At 48.6% G+C, this 21,424-nt stretch overlaps 1 protein-coding gene across 2 annotated transcripts in view; it reads right to left on the bottom strand.

The window, feature by feature from the left end:
* Nucleotides 1-6,767: 6,767 nt before the first annotated feature.
* Nucleotides 6,768-21,424, bottom strand: part of LOC148508242 (receptor-transporting protein 4-like) — a 30,808-nt gene continuing 16,151 nt past the window's right edge. For both annotated transcript variants that reach the window (XM_088444714.1, XM_088444713.1), the window contains one exon: nucleotides 6,768-8,181. In XM_088444714.1, the coding sequence (XP_088300840.1) occupies nucleotides 7,626-8,181 (556 nt within the window). In that variant the 3' untranslated portion in view covers nucleotides 6,768-7,625. The remainder of the gene's footprint in view (nucleotides 8,182-21,424) is intronic.

Here is a 21,424-nt window from a genome sequence, read left to right as displayed (position 1 = left end):
GAAGATGTTGAAAGCATTAAAAAGGAATCGTGTTTTCTAACATTGTTTTTTGACAAGTGTGCCCTCTTTTCCTGGATTTGTATCAATGGCTGCAGGTATACTGTGAGCTTCTTGAGGGAGCACCTTGCAGGTGGAAGACAAGAAGGATGAGTGCATTCATTTCTATGTGTACATATATATATTATATTACATAACTTCTAACTGTCCCCATTTCAGCAGGACAGTTCGACTTTTTGGACATTGTACCACTGTACCACCTGCAGGCCACAGTCACGTATGTGCCCGTCATCGCATTGTGACAGGGGCTGCCCCAGCATGACGAGAACAGAGACATGGGGCCTGATTCAGCAAGGATCGCAATTGCAAAGCTGCAAGCAGGCAGTTTTGCAATTGGGATCCTTGCAGATATGGTAATGCAGCAGGAGGGATCACGCCACCTGTGCATTACTTATCCAAGCTGCATTGTCCAATGTAGCATCGGATAAACTGCGTAACATCAGCAAGGTTAAAGTGACCCATGGGGTCACGCAACCGGCCGCCGCAGTTTAGAGGAAGAGGCCAGAAAATCTCCATCTGCCGACGGAGATCCTGGCCTCTTCCCTACCCCCCAACGACGGTGTCACACCTCCGGTTCGGGTAACGGAGGCTGTCACCACGCCCTCCCCACCCCCAAACAGCAGCAGACTGTCATACACTAACAGTCTGCTGCCAGTTTACGAGCGGGCTCGCAGTCCTGTTCTGTACATGTGCAGAATGGGTCATGCGTCTGCACAGATTCCCGAACACTGATGAATCAGGCCCATGATGTGCAGCCCCATCCCCAAAATATGCTTACAAGGGGGTGGGGCTGCGCATCAGAGACACAGGGGGGAGGGGGCGCTAAATTACTGCCTTGCACCGGGTAACAAAGCTTCTAGTTTCGGCCATGCATTTGCTGTGTTTGTCTCTTCATAAAGAAGACCTGCTTAGTTCTAAAGCTATCAAAGGATAAAGCTATTTCCTCAACAGAAGGGGGTTGTTGAGGTATAGGTGTAGGATCTGGTGATGTGCGGTTCAGTTGCTGGTTGTTGTTTGTAACCATTTAATTTCTGTATTTTCATCCACAACCATGCCAGGATCTACTGTGACTAAGACGATCTCGTGATCATCTTCTTCTTGACGATGGAGTTGAGGAGTTGGTGGATGTGGACGTGCAGGACCTAAAAAAACATAAAGATTATTAATGGGGGCTTTTTTGGGTGGGGTGGGGTGGTGGGGTAGGCTAGACAGTTTTATTGCTACTGCATTGTTTGCAATTTGTGTCCACATGAGATTTTTATAAAGTTATGTGGATTAAAATCTTAGGATAGTATCCTCATTAACAGTGGCGTCACAAGTGGGATGCGGGCCGCACATGGGTGTCACCCGCCGAGGGGTGACACCAAGGTGCAGACTCCCCCCTCAATGACAGGAGCTGAGTGCTGCACTATAGCATTACATGCAGTACTGGGCCACTGACTCAGTGAAGGAGCCGGCACTTCAGACAGGTTGGCCCTCGGGGGCAGCCCGCACCTCCAGCACCCCTGGTGTGACAAAAACGGGGCTCAGACCGCTATGCCACACCCCATCCACTGGGCCACGCCCCCTCTCACGAGACCATGTCCCTCTTACAAGGCCATGCCCCCTTCTCCCCTGCGCACGGCCCCGATGTGCGAACTACGAACCCAGCCATCACTACTCCCCGCACCGGGTGTCAGATGAAGTAGGGACGACACTACTCATTAATGCATGTTTGCTTTTGGGCTATTTCTAACAGCCAAGTAAATTATGCTAGCACAAATATGTAATATGAGTATTGTTATGTTACTCACCAATAGGGGCCGGGGTTGGAGGTCTGTCTGTATCCTCAATATGAGTCCCGGGTAGGATCTCTGGTGGAATGATCTGTTTGAGCTCTTGTTCATAAGATATATAGTGTACGGGGATGTGACGGCCATGACCGGTCTTGCAGGACTGCGTAACTTCATCCATCATTTTCCCCTTTATCACACGTTTTATATCGTTGAAATGTTTTTTAACATTAGAAACGTAATGTCTGCAGCTACTGACAGCGTTAACAGCTTCTGTGATGCCAACCCACATTTGTTTCTTTCTGGCCAGGGGGGTACAGTGTGTGAGTTCTCCCAGGACACATGTGAACACTGGTACCATAGCATGTACCAGTGCTGAATTTTCCTCACAGGTGAAGCGAATATTGCACCCACAGCACATCTTCCCAGGCAAAGGACAAGCAGACTCACCCTCCTCCACTTTATCCTCCCCCTTATCTTAATTTTCCTTCTCCTCTTCCACCTGTGTGTCTTCATCCTCCTCCAGCGCTTCCTGGTCAGACAAACCTTCCTCCTCCTGATGACTGTGACTCTGCCTGACAAACACCTCCTAATCCTCCTCCTCCAGCCTCTACTGAGCTCCCCCAAATCTCCTGTTTGCCATGTTGCGTCACTGTCTGTGCAGACCACACCTCCCCTCTCATGCACTTAGCTCCTCACTTGCTAGCAAACAACAAAATGGTGGCTCTGGAGTTTATATAGTGTGTGATGCCTAAGTCATGAGACTTTGCCCTGCCAATGGGTGATTATCTTTTTTTCTTGCTGAAATGAATTCCGGTTGGTCTAAAATTTGTGGATTTTCTTGGGAGTTTTCTCGAGGGACGTCACATGCGAATAGCGTATGTGGCTGAAATATCGCTACCTATTACATAGGCGAATTGTGAGTAATACTCGCAACTTTAAAACCTACGATGAGGTGCGAATCCATATGTGCGAATAAACTCACAGCCTATTACATTTGGCCCTGTATCTGAGTGCAAGCTCTTCTGGCGACAATACATTAACAAACTATAAGTTTTTCTTGTACAAACATTGTATTTGAGTCTAAGTACTTCAGGCAACAATACATTGGCAATACTTTAGCAATGTGTACGTATTTCTGGTACCAACGCTATATCTGAGTGTAAGCTCTTCTAGCAACAATACAATAATAAACTGTAAGCTTTTCTGGAACAGACATTGTATTTGAGTGTAAGCTCTTCAGGCAACAATACACTGGCAATACATTAGCAATGTGTAAGCTTTTCTGGTCCCAACACTATATCTGAGTGTAAGCTCTTCTGGTAACAATAGTATAAAACATCTGGGAACAGACATCTGGGGGGGGGGGCACTATCATCTATATAAAGACCACAATTACTGAGAGCACAGACCCTGTGGTCGGGAAATATGGGCCCCAAATTTTTTAACTCCTAAGCCCCCCTCTTGTTTTGAATGCCAGGTAATTATGCCCCACTGCTAACTGCATGGTGGCAGTATTAATTTCCCAATAAGGCATGAGCCTAACACTCAGCCTAGAGAGGGTAGCTAAAACACAGGTCTCACCCCCAGCTGCAGCTCTTCTGCCATCTCCTACCAGACTCTGGGACCTCCGACACCCAGCACTGCCCGGGATGTGAAACACTGCATTGGGCTGCACTTCTCTCTGGGATCCTAACGCTAGAGGTCCTCTCCGGTCACTGCAGGGGATCATATGGCAGGGCTTTGTAATCCAGGAGTCCTCTGTGCTGGGGTTCTCTTTGCTGGGGTCCTCACTCTGGTGTCTCAGCTGGGTCCTCTTGGGGTCCTTCAGTCAGGTATTTGACCCCCGCAGTGCCTATGCTATGTGATCCACAGATGCAGGAGTCCCAGATTAATCCTCTTCCTCATAGGGTCCTCATTGGGTATTGTAGCTAGGGGGGTCCCCTCTCTTCAGCAGGAGCAGGGTCCTCTACTCCGGCAGCCAGTCCTTCGATGCCAATGCAGGGCTTCACACGTTAGTTCTCTCACCTCTCTCTCTCCATCCAGCAGCACTTCCCGCAGTCCATTCACAGCCCCAGCTCCCCTGCTGGAGCTGTTCTTTTAAATAGGAGCCGGTGGGCTGGAACACCTCTCCGGGCTGAGATCCTGTGCCCCCACTAGTCCTGGTCCCTTGGCAGCTGCCAGCCTCAGGGGATTTCTGCCCCATGACCCCGGCTACCAGTCAGGTAGGGGCAATTTTCCTGGGCTTCAACTGTTACTGACCAGCCCAGGGTCCTGCCAGCCAGTAACAGATGTGCAGTGGGTCTACCAGTAGGTAGGGTCACAGAAAGTTCATCCCACTACTACTATAGGGCTTAATGGGAGCAGCACATATGTGTATAATAAAAAAAAAGACAGGGAGCTGCTGGCTATTTCTCTATATGATACCCTTATACAATAGGGTCTCCATGAATACATAAAAATAATAATAATTGCTACTTAGAAAGAAAATAAAGATTTTCTTGAAGCTAAGTAGAAAAAACATAAACAAGGGTCTGTGGCAAAGAACAAAGTGGTATCCTTAAACCACAGTACGTAGGTAACACATACACTGATTAGTTTCACCTTCTGCATCATAAAAAGAATTGTAAGAAAAATATTAACACTGAACCCTTATTTTCCCAAACTGTCCAATAAAACAAACAGCAGCAAGTCATGCTATGTGATGGCAATACCAGGGAAATAATTAATTTAATTGTGTGTGTCAAAGGGGCAGTGGCAGATCTAGACTATTCATTTGGAGGAGGGGGCGGTTTAATGATAATAACCCTGACTCCTCCTCTTTTCTATCCTGGCACCACCCCTTTCTGGTCCTGGCTCCTCCCCTTGGTGACTCATACTGTGCCTCACACACAGCCAGACGTCAACCCCTCCACAGTGTCTGGCCATGAGCAAACGCAGTATTCGTAGGGGGGGTTTCCTTGTGTGTGTGTGTATTACATGTATGTGAATATATATATATATATATATATAGTATAGCACAATCATATATTACATAGGACACACACATGCACATACACACACCCCCATATATATATATATATATATATTTATTGTATAGCACACACATATATCACATAGGAATATATATAGATATGTATATATTCACAGATACCATTTCACTTACTTTGGCATCCTGACATAATGCAGCAGGTTGTTGATGGGGGCGAGGCTGGGCAGTTTACATCATTAGGCTCCGCCCCTGCAGTCAAATCCTGCAATTCGCGGGTTTGGGGCAGTGGGTGATTCTTATAAATTCTAATCATTTTGGCTGCGCCCCCTCCCCATAGACTCGCAAATCGTGGCATAATGCCACAAGGTGGCGGGGCTATAACCATGGGTGAAAAAAATAGATTTTGCAGGGGGGGTTCCCGAGCTACTGGCGGCACCCAGGGTACTGATACAAGGGGCAAGGCGAAGAGTCGAGCCGCTGTCATGCCGCTGCTACTTGGACATTGTAATCTGTGACCTAGTCAGGAGGAGTAATGTGCATGGCTGCATTGCATTGTGCCAGAACATACGAGCAGAAGGGGGAGGAGCGGAGTGGGGGGCGGGCCCATGAGTCAGCAGCACTGCCACGGTTATGAATGCAAATGAATGATGACTCTGCGCAGTGTCTGGGGGAGTTTTTGGTTACTCCCAAGTCCCAGAGCCAGAGCAGAGAAAGAGAGAAAGTTAATGACGCTAGGGGGGGATTGCTCCAATTGCCCCCCCCCTGTAACCGCCACTGCGAAGGGGGGGGGAGTAGGTAAGTAATTCATTCTTTTACCAGTCCAACTGAACGCCAATCTTGGAAAAATAAATCCCAGCAGTCTGTGCACAGAAGTCAGAGGAGCATGTGTTGAGCTCTCATTGGTGGAGCCCATCACATGCTCCTCTGACCCTTGGAGATCAGCAGCAGCACAGCCTCATGGGAGTGACTCATTGTGGCTGTGACTGCTGCTCTGCCTGCTGCCTGAGGCTGCTGTGGCTCCTGGTGAGTACACTGTGTGGACACTACAGTGTGGCATGATGTGTGGGCACTACAGTGTGGTATAATGTGTGATCACTACAGTGTGCTATGTGTGTGGCACTTCAGTGTGGTACAATGTGTGGGGCAATACAGTGTGGTATATGTGTGGACACTACAGTGTGATATAATGTGGGGGCACTACAGTGTGGTATAATGTGTGGGCACTATAGTGTGGTATAATGTAAATGCTCTACAATGTTGTATAATATGGGGGGCACTACAGAATTACAATTAGTTTCAGACATGTCAACTATATTAGTTACAAATCTATTATTCAGACACTTAGGTCCGAATTAAGGGCCATCTGGACCTGGGGCTGAAAGTGTTAAGGGCCTATAATAAGAAGGGGAGGAGCTGTGACCAGTGCGCTGTGGGTGCGACCAGAGACATGTGGTCATGTACACTTCCTACACCAGTGATTCCCAACCTCGGTCCTCAAGGCACACTAACAGTCCTGGTTTTAGTTATATCCATGATTGTGCACAGATGGTTAAATCAAAATAACTGAGGTACTAATTAAGTCACTTGTGCTCAAGTATGACTATCCCTAAAACCTGGACTGTTAGTGTGCCTTGAGACCGTGGTTGGGAACCCCTGCCCTACACTATCGGCCTCACTGGCTCCCTGAATATATACAAATAGAAAAATTATAGAATAGTGTGAAAAAAAATAGCAATACAATTTTAACACTTATGATTTATGGACAACTGTGTAACCGGCTAGGCAGCTGGTCATCATCATGCTACCACGACAATGGGCCTATTTTATGTGGAGTCCTGGAGCTGGAGCTCCATCTGCTGCATTGTTAACCCTAGAAAACTGACCTTATAAAGGTTTCATAACAGCTAACCTGGGTTTGTGATACCCGTAAGATGAAGAATCCGTAGTACCAAAACTAAACATTTATTGAACAATGGTGCAATGCATGGCTACAATATGTTCTAAACAAGAAATTACAACTGAAAAAATAAAGATTTTGTTCATTCAAATACAATCAGAACAATACATTGCACGATATTCTATGCACATTGGCTTGTGAAACGTGTTACATCGGTATGATGTCTTTCGGTTCTTTCTCAATAGACACATTACACATCTCCTTTTTGGTAGACTTATATTGGTTCCAATTGCTGGTGCATTTTTTGCAGAATGGCCTTTAACAACATCTGAGAAAGGTAACTTTGCCACTTGAATATTCTTTATTGAAAAATTAGAAATGGACGGGTGCGTCAGACCCATGGTTAGCTTTCTAGGGTTATTCTGGCCCTGCAGACACTTTATATTGCCAAAAATTAACATACTACATCAAACAATCAATATACAAAATTGTTCAGCAAATAAAGACACACATGAACAAAATGCTTTAGCACTCTAAGTAATGTTCTTTTACACCAGCTATGGATATTATGATATTATGAGAAATATGGTAATAATTGGTTCTTACAGAGAAAATAAAGATATTTTTGAAGCTAAGTAGAAAAATCATAAACAAGGGTCTGTGGCAAAGAACAAAAAGTGGTATCCTTAGACCACTGTACGTAGCAATACCAGGGAAATAATTAATTTAATTGTGTGGGGGGGATAGGTAAGTAATTAATTATTTTGATAATCCAACTAAACACCAATTTTGGAAAATATATTTGCTGCATTTATGAATTAGGATATAAAGCAATAATTTGTAATATCAAAAGTAATGACAACTATAACACCATAATTTTTGGCCTGTAGTGTATTTATATTTAAAATCATTTTTTTAGGAACCATAGAGCCAATGCTGCAAGTCCCGTGATAAGAAGGCCAACCATATCTATTCCCGAATTTTCTCCTTCACGTTGTCGTGGGGGTGAGGTTGTTCTTACACTTTCTGGTGGGAGCCTGTCTGTAAATGAGACTGTTGGCCATGATTGATGAGGAGTACTTGGAGATTCTTTTCTCTCTGACTGGATTTTTGCCGTCACTGTCTGCCATTTACAGATGTCTAATCTGCAAGCCTCGCAGTGCTCCCTATCATGAGGACCTTCCATTTTATTATTGTATAGCTCAGGCTTTAGGTCTGGATTGATCTTCTTCTGTCCATAGAACACTTGCTGTATTCGACTACACAAGTTTTTGATGGTTCTATTTATGTTTTCAAAATCAATGTCTGGATTCTCCAGCAAAGGAAAACTGCATTTCTTACATTCCTGCTTGAAGATCCTCATCATCACTTTTCCTTGTTTCATGTATTTATTCAGATTAATAAGAAATAAAACATGTACTTCTGCAGAATTCCATGAACGTCTACAACGTGAACACCGAAACCTGCACAAAACATATAATTTGTAATATAGGAGTAAATGAACTGGAAATAAATCAAAACAATGTTCAAGTAAATAAAATTATATATACAGTCAGATCCATAAATATTGGGACATTGACAGAATTTTCAGATTTTGGCCTCTATTCACCATCACAATGGTTTTGAAATGAAACAAACAAGATGTGCTTTAACTGCAGACTTTCAGATTTAATTTGAGGGTAATTACATCCAAATCGGGTGAACGGTGTAGGAATTACAACAGTTTCAATATGTGCTTGCCACTTTTTAAGGGGCCAAAAGTAATGGGACTATCAACTCAAAAGCTATTTCATGGACAGGTGTGGGCTATTCCCTCATTATTTCATTATCAATTAAGCAGGTAACAGGTCTGGAGTTGATTCTAGGTGTGACATTTGCATTTGGAATCAGTTGCTGTCAACTCTCAATATGAGATCCAAAGAGCTGTCACTATCAGTGAAGCAAGCCATCATTAGGCTGAAAAATCAAAACAAACCCATCAGAGAGATAGCAAAAACATTAGGTGTGGCCAAATCAACTGTTTGGAACATTCTTAAAAAGAAAGAACGCACCGGAGAGCTCAGCAACACCAAAAGACCCGGAAGACCACGGAAAATAACTGTGGTGGATGACAAAAGAATTATTTCCCTGATGAAGAAAAACCCCTTCACAACAGTTGGCCAAATCAAGAACACTCTCCAGGAGGTAGGTGTACATGTGTCAAAGTCAACAATCAAGAGAAGACTTCACAAGAGTGAATATAGAGGGTTCACCACAAGATGCAAACCATTGGTGAGCCACAAAAACTGGAAGACCAGATTAGAGTTTGCCAAACAACAACTAAAAAAGCCATTACAGTTCTGGAACAACATCCTATTGACACATGAGACAAAGATCTACTTGTACCAGAGTGATGGGAAGAGAAGAGAAGGAAAGGAACTGCTCATGATCCAAAACATACCACCTCATCAGTGAAGCATGGTGGTGGTAGTGTCATGGCGTGGGCATGTATGGCTGCCAATGGAACTGGTTCCCTTGTATTTATTGATGATGTGACTGCTGACAAAAGCAGCAGAATGAATTCTGAAGTGTTTCGGGCAATATTATATGCTTATATACAGTCAAATGCTTCAGAACTAATTGGACAGCGCTTCACAGTGCAGATGGACAATGACCCGAAGCATACTGCAAAAGCAACCAAAGAGTTTTTTTAGGCTAAAAAGTGGAATGTTATGCAATGGCCAAGTCAATCCCCTGACCTGAATCTGATTGAGCATGCATTTCACTTGATGAAGACAAAACTGAAGGGAAAATGCCCCAAGAACAAGCAGGAACTGAAGACATTTGCAGTAGAGGCCTGGCAGAGCATCACCAGGGATGAAACCCAGCGTCTGGTGATGTCTATGCGTTCCAGACTTCAGGCTGTAATTGCCTGCAAAGGATTTGCAACAAAGTATTAAAAAGTGAAAGTTAGATTTAGGATTGTTTAGTTTGTCCCATTACTTTTGGCCCCTTAAAAAGTGGGAGGCACATATAGAAACCGTTGTAATTCCTACACCGTTCACCTGATTTGGATGTAATTACCCTCAAATTAAATCTGAAAGTCTGCAGTTAAATCACATCTTGTTTGTTTCATTTCAAAGCCATTGTGGTGGTGAATAGAGGCCAAAATATGAAAATTCTGTCAAAGTCCCAATATTTATGGACCTGACTGTATATGGGGGTTTGCTTTGCTGAGAACCAAACTTACCAAACTTGGGGGTTACGAATGGAACTGAGGGCCTGATTCTGCAAGGATCGGAATTGCAGAGCTGCAACAATGTTACAAATCACGAGTTATGTAGTAAGCGAGCTCACTCACACTGCAGAGTCCTGTTTCAAAACAGGTCCCTCCGTGTGATTAGTTTGATGATATATTACATTAGATTACAACATATTGATTATTTCAAACATTACATTACAACATATTAATTATTTCAAACATAGAGTACACATGGCGGGCGTGCCGACGTGCGTTTCTCTGTGTGCTTTTTCAAGGTCTTAACGTCACGAGCGCTGACTGCTGGGACGTCTTTAGTGTACATAGGGCCCGGCAGGTCTCTGTGTGCCCGGCTGTAGGATGGAGGAGCGGCCCAAGCGGGCGCTCCACCATTTACTTAAAGAGGACCATGTCTGCGGCGGCCAGTATCATCGGTTGGCTGTGCCCAAGTAGTTGGAGCCGGCGGTCCCCCCCCCCCCGTTCTGCCAGCGTCCGTCCGGGACTCAAGTCCTGATGGCGGCCCTGCCAGTGAGGAAACATAACTCACATATCCTAATATCTATGGGGTCTATTTACTAAGCAGTGTTAGGAGACAGAGGCCCTCATTCAGAGCCGCTCGTAAGCGATGTTCGCACATCTGCGCATGCGTACGGTTTTTAGTACTCATGCGCGAACCAGTCAGTGCATCCGAAAATCGTTTGTTCGCTATATAGCGAGGGCCTGCTATTTTGAGTGACAGAATGAGGCGTATGTGGGTGGTAACAGGGGAAGGTGCTTGAAAACGGGAGTGGAGATCAGAACGCAGGCGTGCTTAAAGGTCAAAGCGGGCGTTTTATGGGTGTGCATAATTAAAACAGCAGCGTCATTGACCACGTCACTTGGTTGTTTTATTGTCAGAACTGCTCGCAAAACTGTGGTAGGAAAAACCAGCCACAAGAATAGCGAGCAGTTCATACGCTGTTCGATGTACTCGATTAATCTAATAAATAGCGGACATGACGTATGATGCGAGCGGCCAGGGGGCGTTTTTATCAAAATTTCGACCGCAAGTTTTGCTCGCTCGTTCAGACTTATAGGCGTGAACAGACCGCAAAGAGCGAACGGTTCATTTGAATAGCCACCCCTTTTTATTAAACGAACGACCGCAAATAGCGAGCGGCTCTGAATGAGGTCCAGAGTGAACAGTGATAAGAAAGTGATAAGGTGCCAGCCAATCAGCTCCCAGCTGTCATTTTTCAAACACAGCCTGTGAGATGGCAGTTAGGAGCTGATTGGCTGGCACCTTATCACTTTCTTATCACTTTTCACTCTGTCTCTTAACACTGCTTAGTAAATAGACCCCTATTTCTTAAAGATGTCATTAGGACAGAGATAATTAGAGTAGATAGATGGAGTGGGTGGGAATGGTGACTCAGGTGCAGGCATCTTTCTCACTGTGTAACATACTTTTGAAAACTAGGTTCAGGGAGATTCTACATAGTAGTAGATTGCAGTACGTGCGCAGCGCTGTCCAGGGGGCATGACTAGCTCCGCCTAAAGAGTGTGTCTAGCTCCACCTATGGGCATATCTATTGCCACCCAGGGGTGCAGTGGAAGGTGAAAACTACCATCTAGTGGGAAAAAGTCAGAACTGGAACAAGAGGAGTGATTGTGATTCATGGTGATTTATGCTACTGTAGGGACAGTAGCAAAAGTGCACCAGTGTCAGTATCAGTGGGATTATATGGTCGGCTCTTGTAAAATGGTGGGCTTTCAGATAGTGGATGTCTGTGTATGTGTGGGGTGGGTTCAGTGTGAGGCTGGGGCTGTGTGAACTAACTGGGAACCTGCAGACAGCCTGTCCACTGAGATCATAAACTTGCAAGATAAGCCAAAGCAATCCTTATCTCACAAGCTTTGCTTCCACCCAGGTCCCAAGAGAAATTATTATCTGCACCAGATCAAAAAATCAATGTAACTAAGCTCTGACTCTGAGTCTCTACTTACATTTATTTTTTACTAAGGTGGGATAATGCATAGGCCACTTATGCTTGGCGGGCCACCGGCGGGGAGGAGAGAACCTAACTGGGAACCTGCAGACAGCCTGTCCACTGAGATATAAACTTGCAAGATAAGCCAAAGCAATCCTTATCTCACAAGCTTTGCTTCCACCCAGGTCCCAAGAGAAATTATTATCTGCACCAGATCAAAAAATCAATGTAACTAAGCTCTGACTCTGAGTCTCTACTTACATTTATTTTTTACTAAGGTGGGATAATGCATAGGCCACTTACGCTTGGCGGGCCACCGGCGGGGAGGAGAGTCCACTGCTACCACCGCCAGTCACTGTCATTAGACTCCGGGGAAGGCAGTGTGACTGTGTGCTGGGGCCCGGATAGGCAGCCACCGCTACCCACAACCTGCGGTGGCCAGCCTATAGTATAAAGTGAAATTACATCACGCATTGTGACGTCCTCGAGCCCCGCCCCCGTCACATCCAACTCGCTCATGCGCTGTCAGGAATTTCAACAGGGCAGTGGGGTAACCAGTGGATTCTCCTTATTTTCCAAGGCAGCATGAGCTTCCTGCTTATAGCATGTGCCCAACCGCCCGTGGACACTTCGCCACGCGGATGGAACAGTGGGGCAGTGCCTGAAAACGGGACTGTCCCGCTGAAATCGGAAATGGTTGGGAGGGGTGCGCCCTCTATGGAGTGTCTCCCCGGTTTGACCGCACTGGTCGAACATGCCTCGAGCCGGCCCTGACTAGTAGCCCCTGCAATCCAGTGCTGCAGTACAAACAGGATCTTGTGTATGTATCAGTGGCGTAACTATAAGGGGTGCAGGGGGGCGCGCTTGCTATGGGACCCGAAGTCTTAAGGGATCCGTCGGCCCAACAAGTAACCCACTGCAGTTTTTTTTTCTCATTTCCCACTGTGTTTATTTAAACTCTGGTGACTGCGGGCAAACGGCGGACGGGGGAAGGGGAGGTGTGTCACTCACTGACACTGTCCTTCTTCCACCCGACACACAGAGCTACTATTCTCCTGAGATGATGACATAATCTTGCGAGTCTCTCTCTTCTTTGGGTAGCAGGCAGGGACTGGTAGTGGGCTTCTTTGGGTAGCAGGCAGCGGCTTCCGAGTGGCACCAGTGTTTAAAGAAGTGAGTGCCTGTGGGTGAAACAAGCTGTGCTGCTGCAGCTGCTGGCAGCCTGCTCATGGAGCTAATTTATCATTTCTTTATAAATATAATATGCCCATTAATATTATATATATTATATACAGTAACATGTATATACCTATATACAGTATATGTATATTGAATACATATATGTATATACATAATATATATGCATATAGTGCAACAGATGTGTGTGTGTGTGTGTGTGTGTGTGTGTGTAAATCTGTCTGTCTATCTGTCTGCAGTGCTGTTTTTATTTTCATATGGGGGCCAATGTGTTTTTATCATATGGGGTCAATTCTGTTTTTTTTTTTACCTCTCTGTGCCAGTGGGGGGTAAGGGGGGGCCTTACAAGATTTTGCTATGGGGTCCACAAATTTCTAGTTACTCCCTTGCTATGTAAGTCTGTTAAAGTGAACTCACAGTTGTTTATATATCTATCTACACTGCAGTATATATATTTTCACTTGTGTATGAGGGCAGGGCCGTAGAGAGCCCGGCCTGGCCCGGGTAAAGGAGGGGGCGTGGCCTAATCACAGGAGGCGTGGCCACACCCCCTTGACCAATTTTTTTTATAATAAATTACTTATGCAGCACGCTGGGGTGTGGGGCACTCTAACCCTCCCCAGCCCGGCGCTAAGCAGGGGGGGGGGCGCGATCTGTGTGATCGCTCCCCCCCCACAGCCATAGGAGACTGCTCCGGGCTGCTGCAGCAGCCGCAAGCAGACTCGCACTGCAGCCCAGCACAAGCTGTGTACTGAGCTGCTGTGAGGGAGGGGGGGGGGCGACGCCAAACCCGGGCCCCACCGGGCCCCTCTAGCAAGCCGGAGACGGGTAAACTGTACCCGCTCCCCCCCCCTCTCGGCGCCCATGTATGAGGGTATGTGCTGTGCTTGAGTGAGCTGCACCACAAATAAGGGAATCGGTATGAAATACCGACGGAGGAGATGGCGTCTGTCAGTACAGTGACAGCGGCATCACAATGGTTGGAACTGTTCCCCTGTCCTATTTACCTCCTAACCCTAATCCCCCTTTTTTGTACCCTCATACTAACCCTACCTACCCCGCACCCTAACCCAACCCTCCCTGTAAGTGCCTAAACCTAACACTCCCCCTTAGTGCCAAACCCTAACCCTCCCCCTTAGTGCCAAACCCTAACCCTCGCTCCTTAGTGACTAACCCTAACGTCCCCCCGGTGGTGCCTGAACCTAACCCCTCTGTTTGGAGCCTAACCCTAACTGCCCCCTCCCACAGACTAACCCTAAGTCCCCCTGGGGAGCCTGAACCTAACCCTCCCCCCCCGCAGCTGATACTTTGCCCCAGTCTCCTTACGATCGAGATGCTGGCTGCCGGGATTCCGACGTTGACATCCTCAGTCATGTCGGGATTCCGACGGCGGTGTTCTGTCAGTGATCAGGATTCCGGCACCGGGATGCCGGCATCCTGATCGTAGAGATATTAACCACATTCCCAAATAAGTCCTATTTTCCTGTTACAAAAAAATAAATGCAAATACACTTTTTTTTCTGGTGTCTAGTGAAATCTTCTGTCTAATGTCATTCAATTTAAATTATTTTTCTAGTAGAGCATGTATTTTTGGGAGGCAGCACATATTACTGTGCTTAAAGGTGTGGTCGTGTTCCCGTCAGCTGCACCCCAAAAAATATAAAGTGCAAAAAAGGCATTTTTTTCTGGTGTATAAAAAAACTTCAGCCTTTTATAATTCAATTTAGATCATATTCTTTCTGCTGGACCATTGTTTTTTTTGCTGTGTTATGTTGCAAGGGATAATGCTATTTGCGGCCAAAGAGCCTCTCTCACCTCCACCTGCCCGGATCTCCTGGAGTGCAGAAAGACAATGTAGGTAAGTAGGAAATGTTGCATTTCCACTGTAAAACTCTCATGAAATTAACAAAATACAACTCTTACACACATACTGTATATGTGTGATGCATTACAGACACAAAGGTGGTCAGCAGTAATGTGACTGCTCTTTACATGGACATAATTTGGAAAATACAATAGGGCTGATTTTATATTGGGAGCAAAGCAAAAAAAAACAAGTAACTTTGGGCCTGATTCGGAGCTGTACGCTAATGCTGTCACTGCTGTGTCTTTGTACGCAGCTGCTGTGTGAAAATAAGCAGATGTCGTAGACTTCAGTATATGAATTAAGTTGACCACCTGTGGCTTCACAAATCCAAGCGACTACGTACAAAGACGCAGCATTGGTCACAGATCCTTCTCTAATCTGACTTCTGAGTAGCCCTATGGTCATACAGAATGGCTGAGTGTACTGAGATGCTGGAGCAATGTCATTTGTGTAATGGATCACAGGCGCAGGCTGCAACCCGCCCTAAAAACAGCTGCGACACACCTGCATTATTGCCGCCATTCTCCCGTTACTTACCCCAAATGGTGCCCAACTGTCAATAACCCTGCGTGAAAATAGTCGCTGTAAGAGAATACGCTAATGAGACGCATGCGCAGATAATCGGTTATTGCTCAACTGTGTAAACATCGAAATACCGTACAAGGACCTTTGTACCTTGACAAAGCCAAGTTGTACTGCAGGTGGGGCAGTGTAAAAATAAAGCTGTCCAGCATTTATGGGATACAAGCAAGCACGCAGCCAGTACAGTATTTAACCTGTATGCAAAATAAAAAGTATTTGCACCCCTTGCAGCACAATATGGTTTGGCCAGGTGCAAAGTTATTTGCTTTTTTTTTTGTTTTGCTCCCAACTCAGAATCTTCCCAATGCAGGCTCATCCTAAGGGCAAAGCAACCCAATATAATTAAATTAATTCACTTTAACTTAGTCAAAGAACAGACATTACAACAGTGTAACCTGATGTATCTATTTAACCCCTAAATTAGTCTTAGACTATCAGTTCACACTCCACTTTTTTGCTAACAATTTTTATTTATTTAAAATAATTAAAATAATGTAAATATTTTCATTGATTGTCTAATTAAAAATAATATTTTATGTCAAATTAACATTTATTCATTTGAATATATAGAAAGGGACTTACATATTCATTTCTCTAACATTCACACAGGTGCATAATTAGCTTTTTTTGGAGGATTCACGTAAAAAATAAGTATCCCCGTTCTATATGAAGGGAAAATGATGGAGGCTGCTAAACTTTGAAATATGCCAAGATCCGAAAAGCTTAACTTTTCCAAGTTTTTCCTGATACCTGACGCCATCTTTAGATGGAGTTAGCCATTGTAGCCCATGGAAAAAGGTACCCAGCACTTAATTGTACACAAGATATGGGTACTTAATTCTGCTGCAATCGTTACTCTCTCAAAGATAGTGTTGCCTACCCTCCCACATCCTGTGGGAGACTCCCGATTCCCTGTGGAGTGTACCGCCACCCCGTACAGATCAAGAAATCCCCCGGATTTCTCCCCACTGTCCGCCGAGTAACCAGACAGACTGCGAATGTGTCGGGGGGCGGGGCCTAGATAAAAGAACGTCACCCGTAGGCAGCTGCTGAGGACCAGAATGGGTTTACTGTTGTCATTACAGGGAGGAGGATCCCTCGAGCCGACAAGGAAATGGACTGTGCATGTGTTGGGGGCAGGGTCTGGCCAAGAGGACGTCACCCAGAGCAGAGGCAGCCACTAAGGACCAGAGCGGGCGGTTTACCGGTGTCATTACAGGAAGGAGGAGCCAGGAGCCGTCCGTGTAATCCCATCACAGAGAGGCATTGACATGATACTTGGCTGGAGAGTGAGAAGAGAGTCTGAAAGTCTCCTCCAGGTACACGGATCTCAACTAGTGGGTTGAGTAAGTAGTCAGAATAATGCTTTCCTGTGAAGGCATCCATGGGAGGGTGCTGTAATGGTAGTGGGTGGGTGACAGAGAGGGGGAGCTGCACTGAGTGACAGAGAGGAGTTGTGCTGAGTGACAGACAGGGGGAGCTGCAGTGAGTGACAGAGAGGGGGAGCTGCGCTGGGTGACCGAGAGGAGGAGCTGCGCTGGGTGACAGAGAATGGGAGCTGCACTGGGTGACAGAGAAGGGGAGCTGCACTGGGTGACAGAGAAGGGGAGCTGCACTGGGTGACAGAGAGGGGGAGCTGCGCTGGGTGACCGAGAGGAGGAGCTGCGCTGGGTGACAGAGAATGGGAGCTGCACTGGGTGACAGAGAAGGGGAGCTGCGCTGGGTGACAGAGAAGGGGAGCTGCACTGGGTGACAGAGAAGGGGAGCTGCGCTGGGTGACAGAGAGGAGGAGCAGCGCTGGGTGACCGAGAGGAGGAGCTGCGCTGGGTGACAGAGAATGGGAGCTGCACTGGGTGACAGAGAAGGGGAGCTGCGCTGGGTGACAGAGAAGGGGAGCTGCGCTGGGTGACAGAGAAGGGGAGCTGCGCTGGGTGACAGAGAGGAGGAGCAGCGCTGGGTGACAGAGAGGAGGAGCAGCGCTGGGTGACAGAGAAGGGGAGCTGCACTGGGTGACAGAGAAGAGGTGCTGCACTGGGTGACTGAGGAGGAGCTGCACTGGATGACAGACAGGGATCTGAGCTGGGTGACAGAGGAGGAGCTGCACTGGATAACAGAGGGGGATCTGAGCTGGATAACAAAGAGGAGGAGCTGCACTGTGTGACAGGGGGAGCTGCGCTGGGTGACAGAGGGGGAGCTGTGCTGCGTGACAGAGGGGGAGCTGTGCTGCGTGACAGAGGGGGCGCTACGCTGGGTGACAGAGAGGGGGAGCTATGCTGGGTGACAAAGAGGAGGAGCTGCGCTGGGTGACAGAGAAGGGGAGCTGCACTGGGTGACAGAGAGGAGGAGCTGTGCTGGGTGACAGAGAAGGGGAGCTGCACTGGGTGACAGAGAAGAGGTGCTGCGCTGGGTGACAGAGGAGGAGCTGCACTGGATGACAAAGGGGGAGCTGCTCTGGTGAGAAAGAGGAGGAGCTGAGCTTGGTGACAGAGGAGGCACTGCACTGTGTGACAGAGGGGGAGCTGCGCTGGGTGACAGAGGGGGCGCTACACTGGGTGACAGAGAGGGGGAGCTATGCTGGGTGACAGAGTGGAGGAGCTGCGTTGGGTGACAGAAAAGGGGAGCTGCACTGGGTGACAGAGAAGGGGTGCTGCGTTGGGTGACAGAGGGAGCTGTGCTGGGTGACAGAGGGGCAGTTGCACTGGGTGACAGAGAGGAGGAGCTGTGCTGGGTGACAGAGAGGGGGAGCAGCGCTGGGTGACAGAGAAGGGGTGCTACATTGGGTGACAGGAGGAGCTGCGATGGGTGACAGAGGGGTAGTTGCACTGGGTGACAGAGAGGAGGAGCTGTGCTGGGTGACAGAGAGGAGGAGCTGCGCTGGATGACAGAGAAGGGATGCTGTGCTGGGTGACAGAGGTAGCTGTGCTGGGTGACAGAGGGGGAGCTGCACTGGGTGACAGAGAGGAGGAGCTGCACTGGGTGACACAGAAGGGGAGCTACGCTGAGTGACACAGAAAGGGAGCTTTGCTGGGTGACCGAGGGGGAGCTTTGCTGGGTGACATAGTGGGAGCTGTACTGGGTGACAGAGAAGAGGTGCTGCGCTGGGTGACAGAGGAGGAGCTTCACTGGATGACAGACAGGGATCTGAGCTGGGTGACAGAGGAGGAGCTGCACTGGATGACAGAGGGGGATCTGAGCTGGGTGACAAAGAGGAGGAGCTGCACTGTGTGACAGGGGGAGCTGCGCAGGGTGACAGAGGGGGAGCTGTGCTGCGTGACAGAGGGGGAGCTGTGCTGCATGACAGAGGGGCGCTACACTGGGTGACAGAGAGGGGGAGCTATGCTGGGTGACAAAGAGGAGGAGCTGCGCTGGGTGACAGAGAAGGGGAGCTGAGCTGGGTGACAGGGAAGGGGTGCTGCGCTGGGTGAGAGAAGAGGTGCTGCATTGGGTGACAGGGGCAGTTGCACTGGGTGACAGAGAGGAGGACCTGTGCTGGGTGACAGAGAGGAGGAACTGCCCTGGGCGACAGGAAGGGGGAGCTGCGCTGGGTGACAGAGAAGGGATGCCGTGCTGGGTGACAGAGGGAGCTGCGCTGGGTGACAGAGGAGCTGCACTGGGTGACAGAGAGGAGGAGCTGCACTGGGTGACACAGGAGGGGAGCTACACTGGGTGACACAGAAGGGGAGCTGCACTGGATGACACAGAAGGGGAGCTGCACTGGGTGACACAGAAGGGGAGCTGCACTGGGTGACACAGAATGGAGCTGCACTGGGTGACACAGAAGGGGAGCTTCGCTGTGTGACAGAGGGGGAGCTGTGCTGGGTGACATAGTGGGAGCTGTGCTGGGTGACAGAGGAGGGCTGTTGCGCTGGGTGACACAGAGGGGGTACTGCGCTGGGTGACACAGAGGGGGTGCTGCACTGGGTGACAGAAAGGGGGAGCTCTACTGAGTGTCCCAGATGGGGTGCTGTATTGGGTGACAGAGGGAGAGCTGTACTGGGTGACAGAGGAGGGTTGTTGCGCTGGGTGACACAGAGGAGGTGCTGCACTGGGTGACACAGAGGGGGTGCTGTACTGGGTGACAAAAAGGGGGAGCTCTACTGAGTGTCCCAGATGGGGTGCTGTATTGGGTGACAGAGGGGAGCTATGCTAGGTGACACAGATGGGGTGCTGTACTGAATGCTGTGACAGGTGATAAAGTACTGAGTGACAAAGACCTGCCCCAGTTACACACTGACAGTATGGGACTCGGAAAACAGGATATGAGTTGGAGGAGGGTGGAGGCAGAGACATATGGAGAGTGGGGGCTCAGGGGTTGACGACACTGCTAGAAAGGGGACATAGACCTGGAGAGTGGGGCTAAGGGGGAAACACCCTTGAGTGGCCATAGATACACCTATAGGTGGAGCTAGATATACCCTTTGTGCGGAGCATGATATGCCCCCTCAATGGTGTGCGCAGCGCATTCTATTACTGAATATAGGGCCTGATTCAGACCCAGCCGCAAGCGCTGCGCGCTCGCAACCGGGTCGATGGTGGCCCAGAACGCATACGCATGACGGATCCGGGTCTCGCACCAAAGGAGGCTGTTGTCCTTTTGATGTTGAGTGACAGCACGCCCCCTTTGGTGGGCAGGCCGGGGGGGTGGCTGCCCAGATGGAGGTGTTCCCATGAGAACGCCTACCATTTGGGGGCGGCCCCACTGACATCACAAGTGATGTCAATGGGAGAGCTTTCGGCTCTGTTTGAGCTCTCTGGGGCTTGCGGCCACGAAACAAGAGACCCGGGCCCTCATTCAGAGCTGTACGCTCTGAGCAGAGCGCACGCTCTGAATGAGGGCCAGCCTCCATGAAAATGGAGCGTCCTTCTGGACGCTCGTATAGCTGTGGGTCACCACCCACAGGCTATACGAGCGTGCATTTTGATGGCCGCGATGGTCGAGACCATCACGACCATCAAAATTGCGAGCCGGAGCCTGCAGTTGAGGTTTTCAACCGCAAGCTCCGGAGTGATTTTGGCTCTATCAGAGCCAAAATCACTCCCACTGACATCACTAGTGATGTCAGTGGGCCGGCTTTTGACGGGAGGCGTTCCCGTGGGAACGCCCCCGGCAGGGAGGCACGCCCCCGGCAGGCCTACCAAAGGGGGCGTGCTGTCGATCAACATTGACAGCACGCCCCCTTTGATCGGACACAACGAGCTGCGCGCTCGCAACCGGGTCGATGGTGGCCCAGAACGCATACGCATGACGGATCCGGGTCTCGCACCAAAGGAGGCTGTTGTCCTTTTGATGTTGAGTGACAGCACGCCCCCTTTGGTGGGCAGGCCGGGGGGGTGGCTGCCCAGATGGAGGTGTTCCCATGAGAACGCCTACCATTTGGGGGCGGCCCCACTGACATCACAAGTGATGTCAATGGGAGAGCTTTCGGCTCTGTTTGAGCTCTCTGGGGCTTGCGGCCACGAAACAAGAGACCCGGGCCCTCATTCAGAGCCGTACGCTCTGAGCAGAGCGCACGCTCTGAATGAGGGCCAGCCTCCATGAAAATGGAGCGTCCTTCTGGACGCTCGTATAGCTGTGGGTCACCACCCACAGGCTATACGAGCGTGCATTTTGATGGCCGCGATGGTCGAGACCATCGCGACCATCGAAATTGCGAGCCGGAGCCTGCAGTTGAGGTTTTCAACCGCAAGCTCCGGAGTGATTTTGGCTCTATCAGAGCCAAAATCACTCCCACTGACATCACTAGTGATGTCAGTGGGCCGGCTTTTGACGGGAGGCGTTCCCGTGGGAACGCCCCCGTCAGGGAGGCACGCCCCCGGCACGCCTACCAAAGGGGGCGTGCTGTCGATCAACA

The sequence above is a fragment of the Taudactylus pleione genome, unplaced genomic scaffold, assembly GCF_031769625.1.
Source record: "Taudactylus pleione unplaced genomic scaffold, aTauple2 ptg000372l, whole genome shotgun sequence".
Taxonomy (NCBI): domain Eukaryota; kingdom Metazoa; phylum Chordata; class Amphibia; order Anura; family Myobatrachidae; genus Taudactylus; species Taudactylus pleione.
Note: the sequence above shows the minus strand (reverse complement) of the source record. Positions and strands in the feature narration are given on the sequence as shown.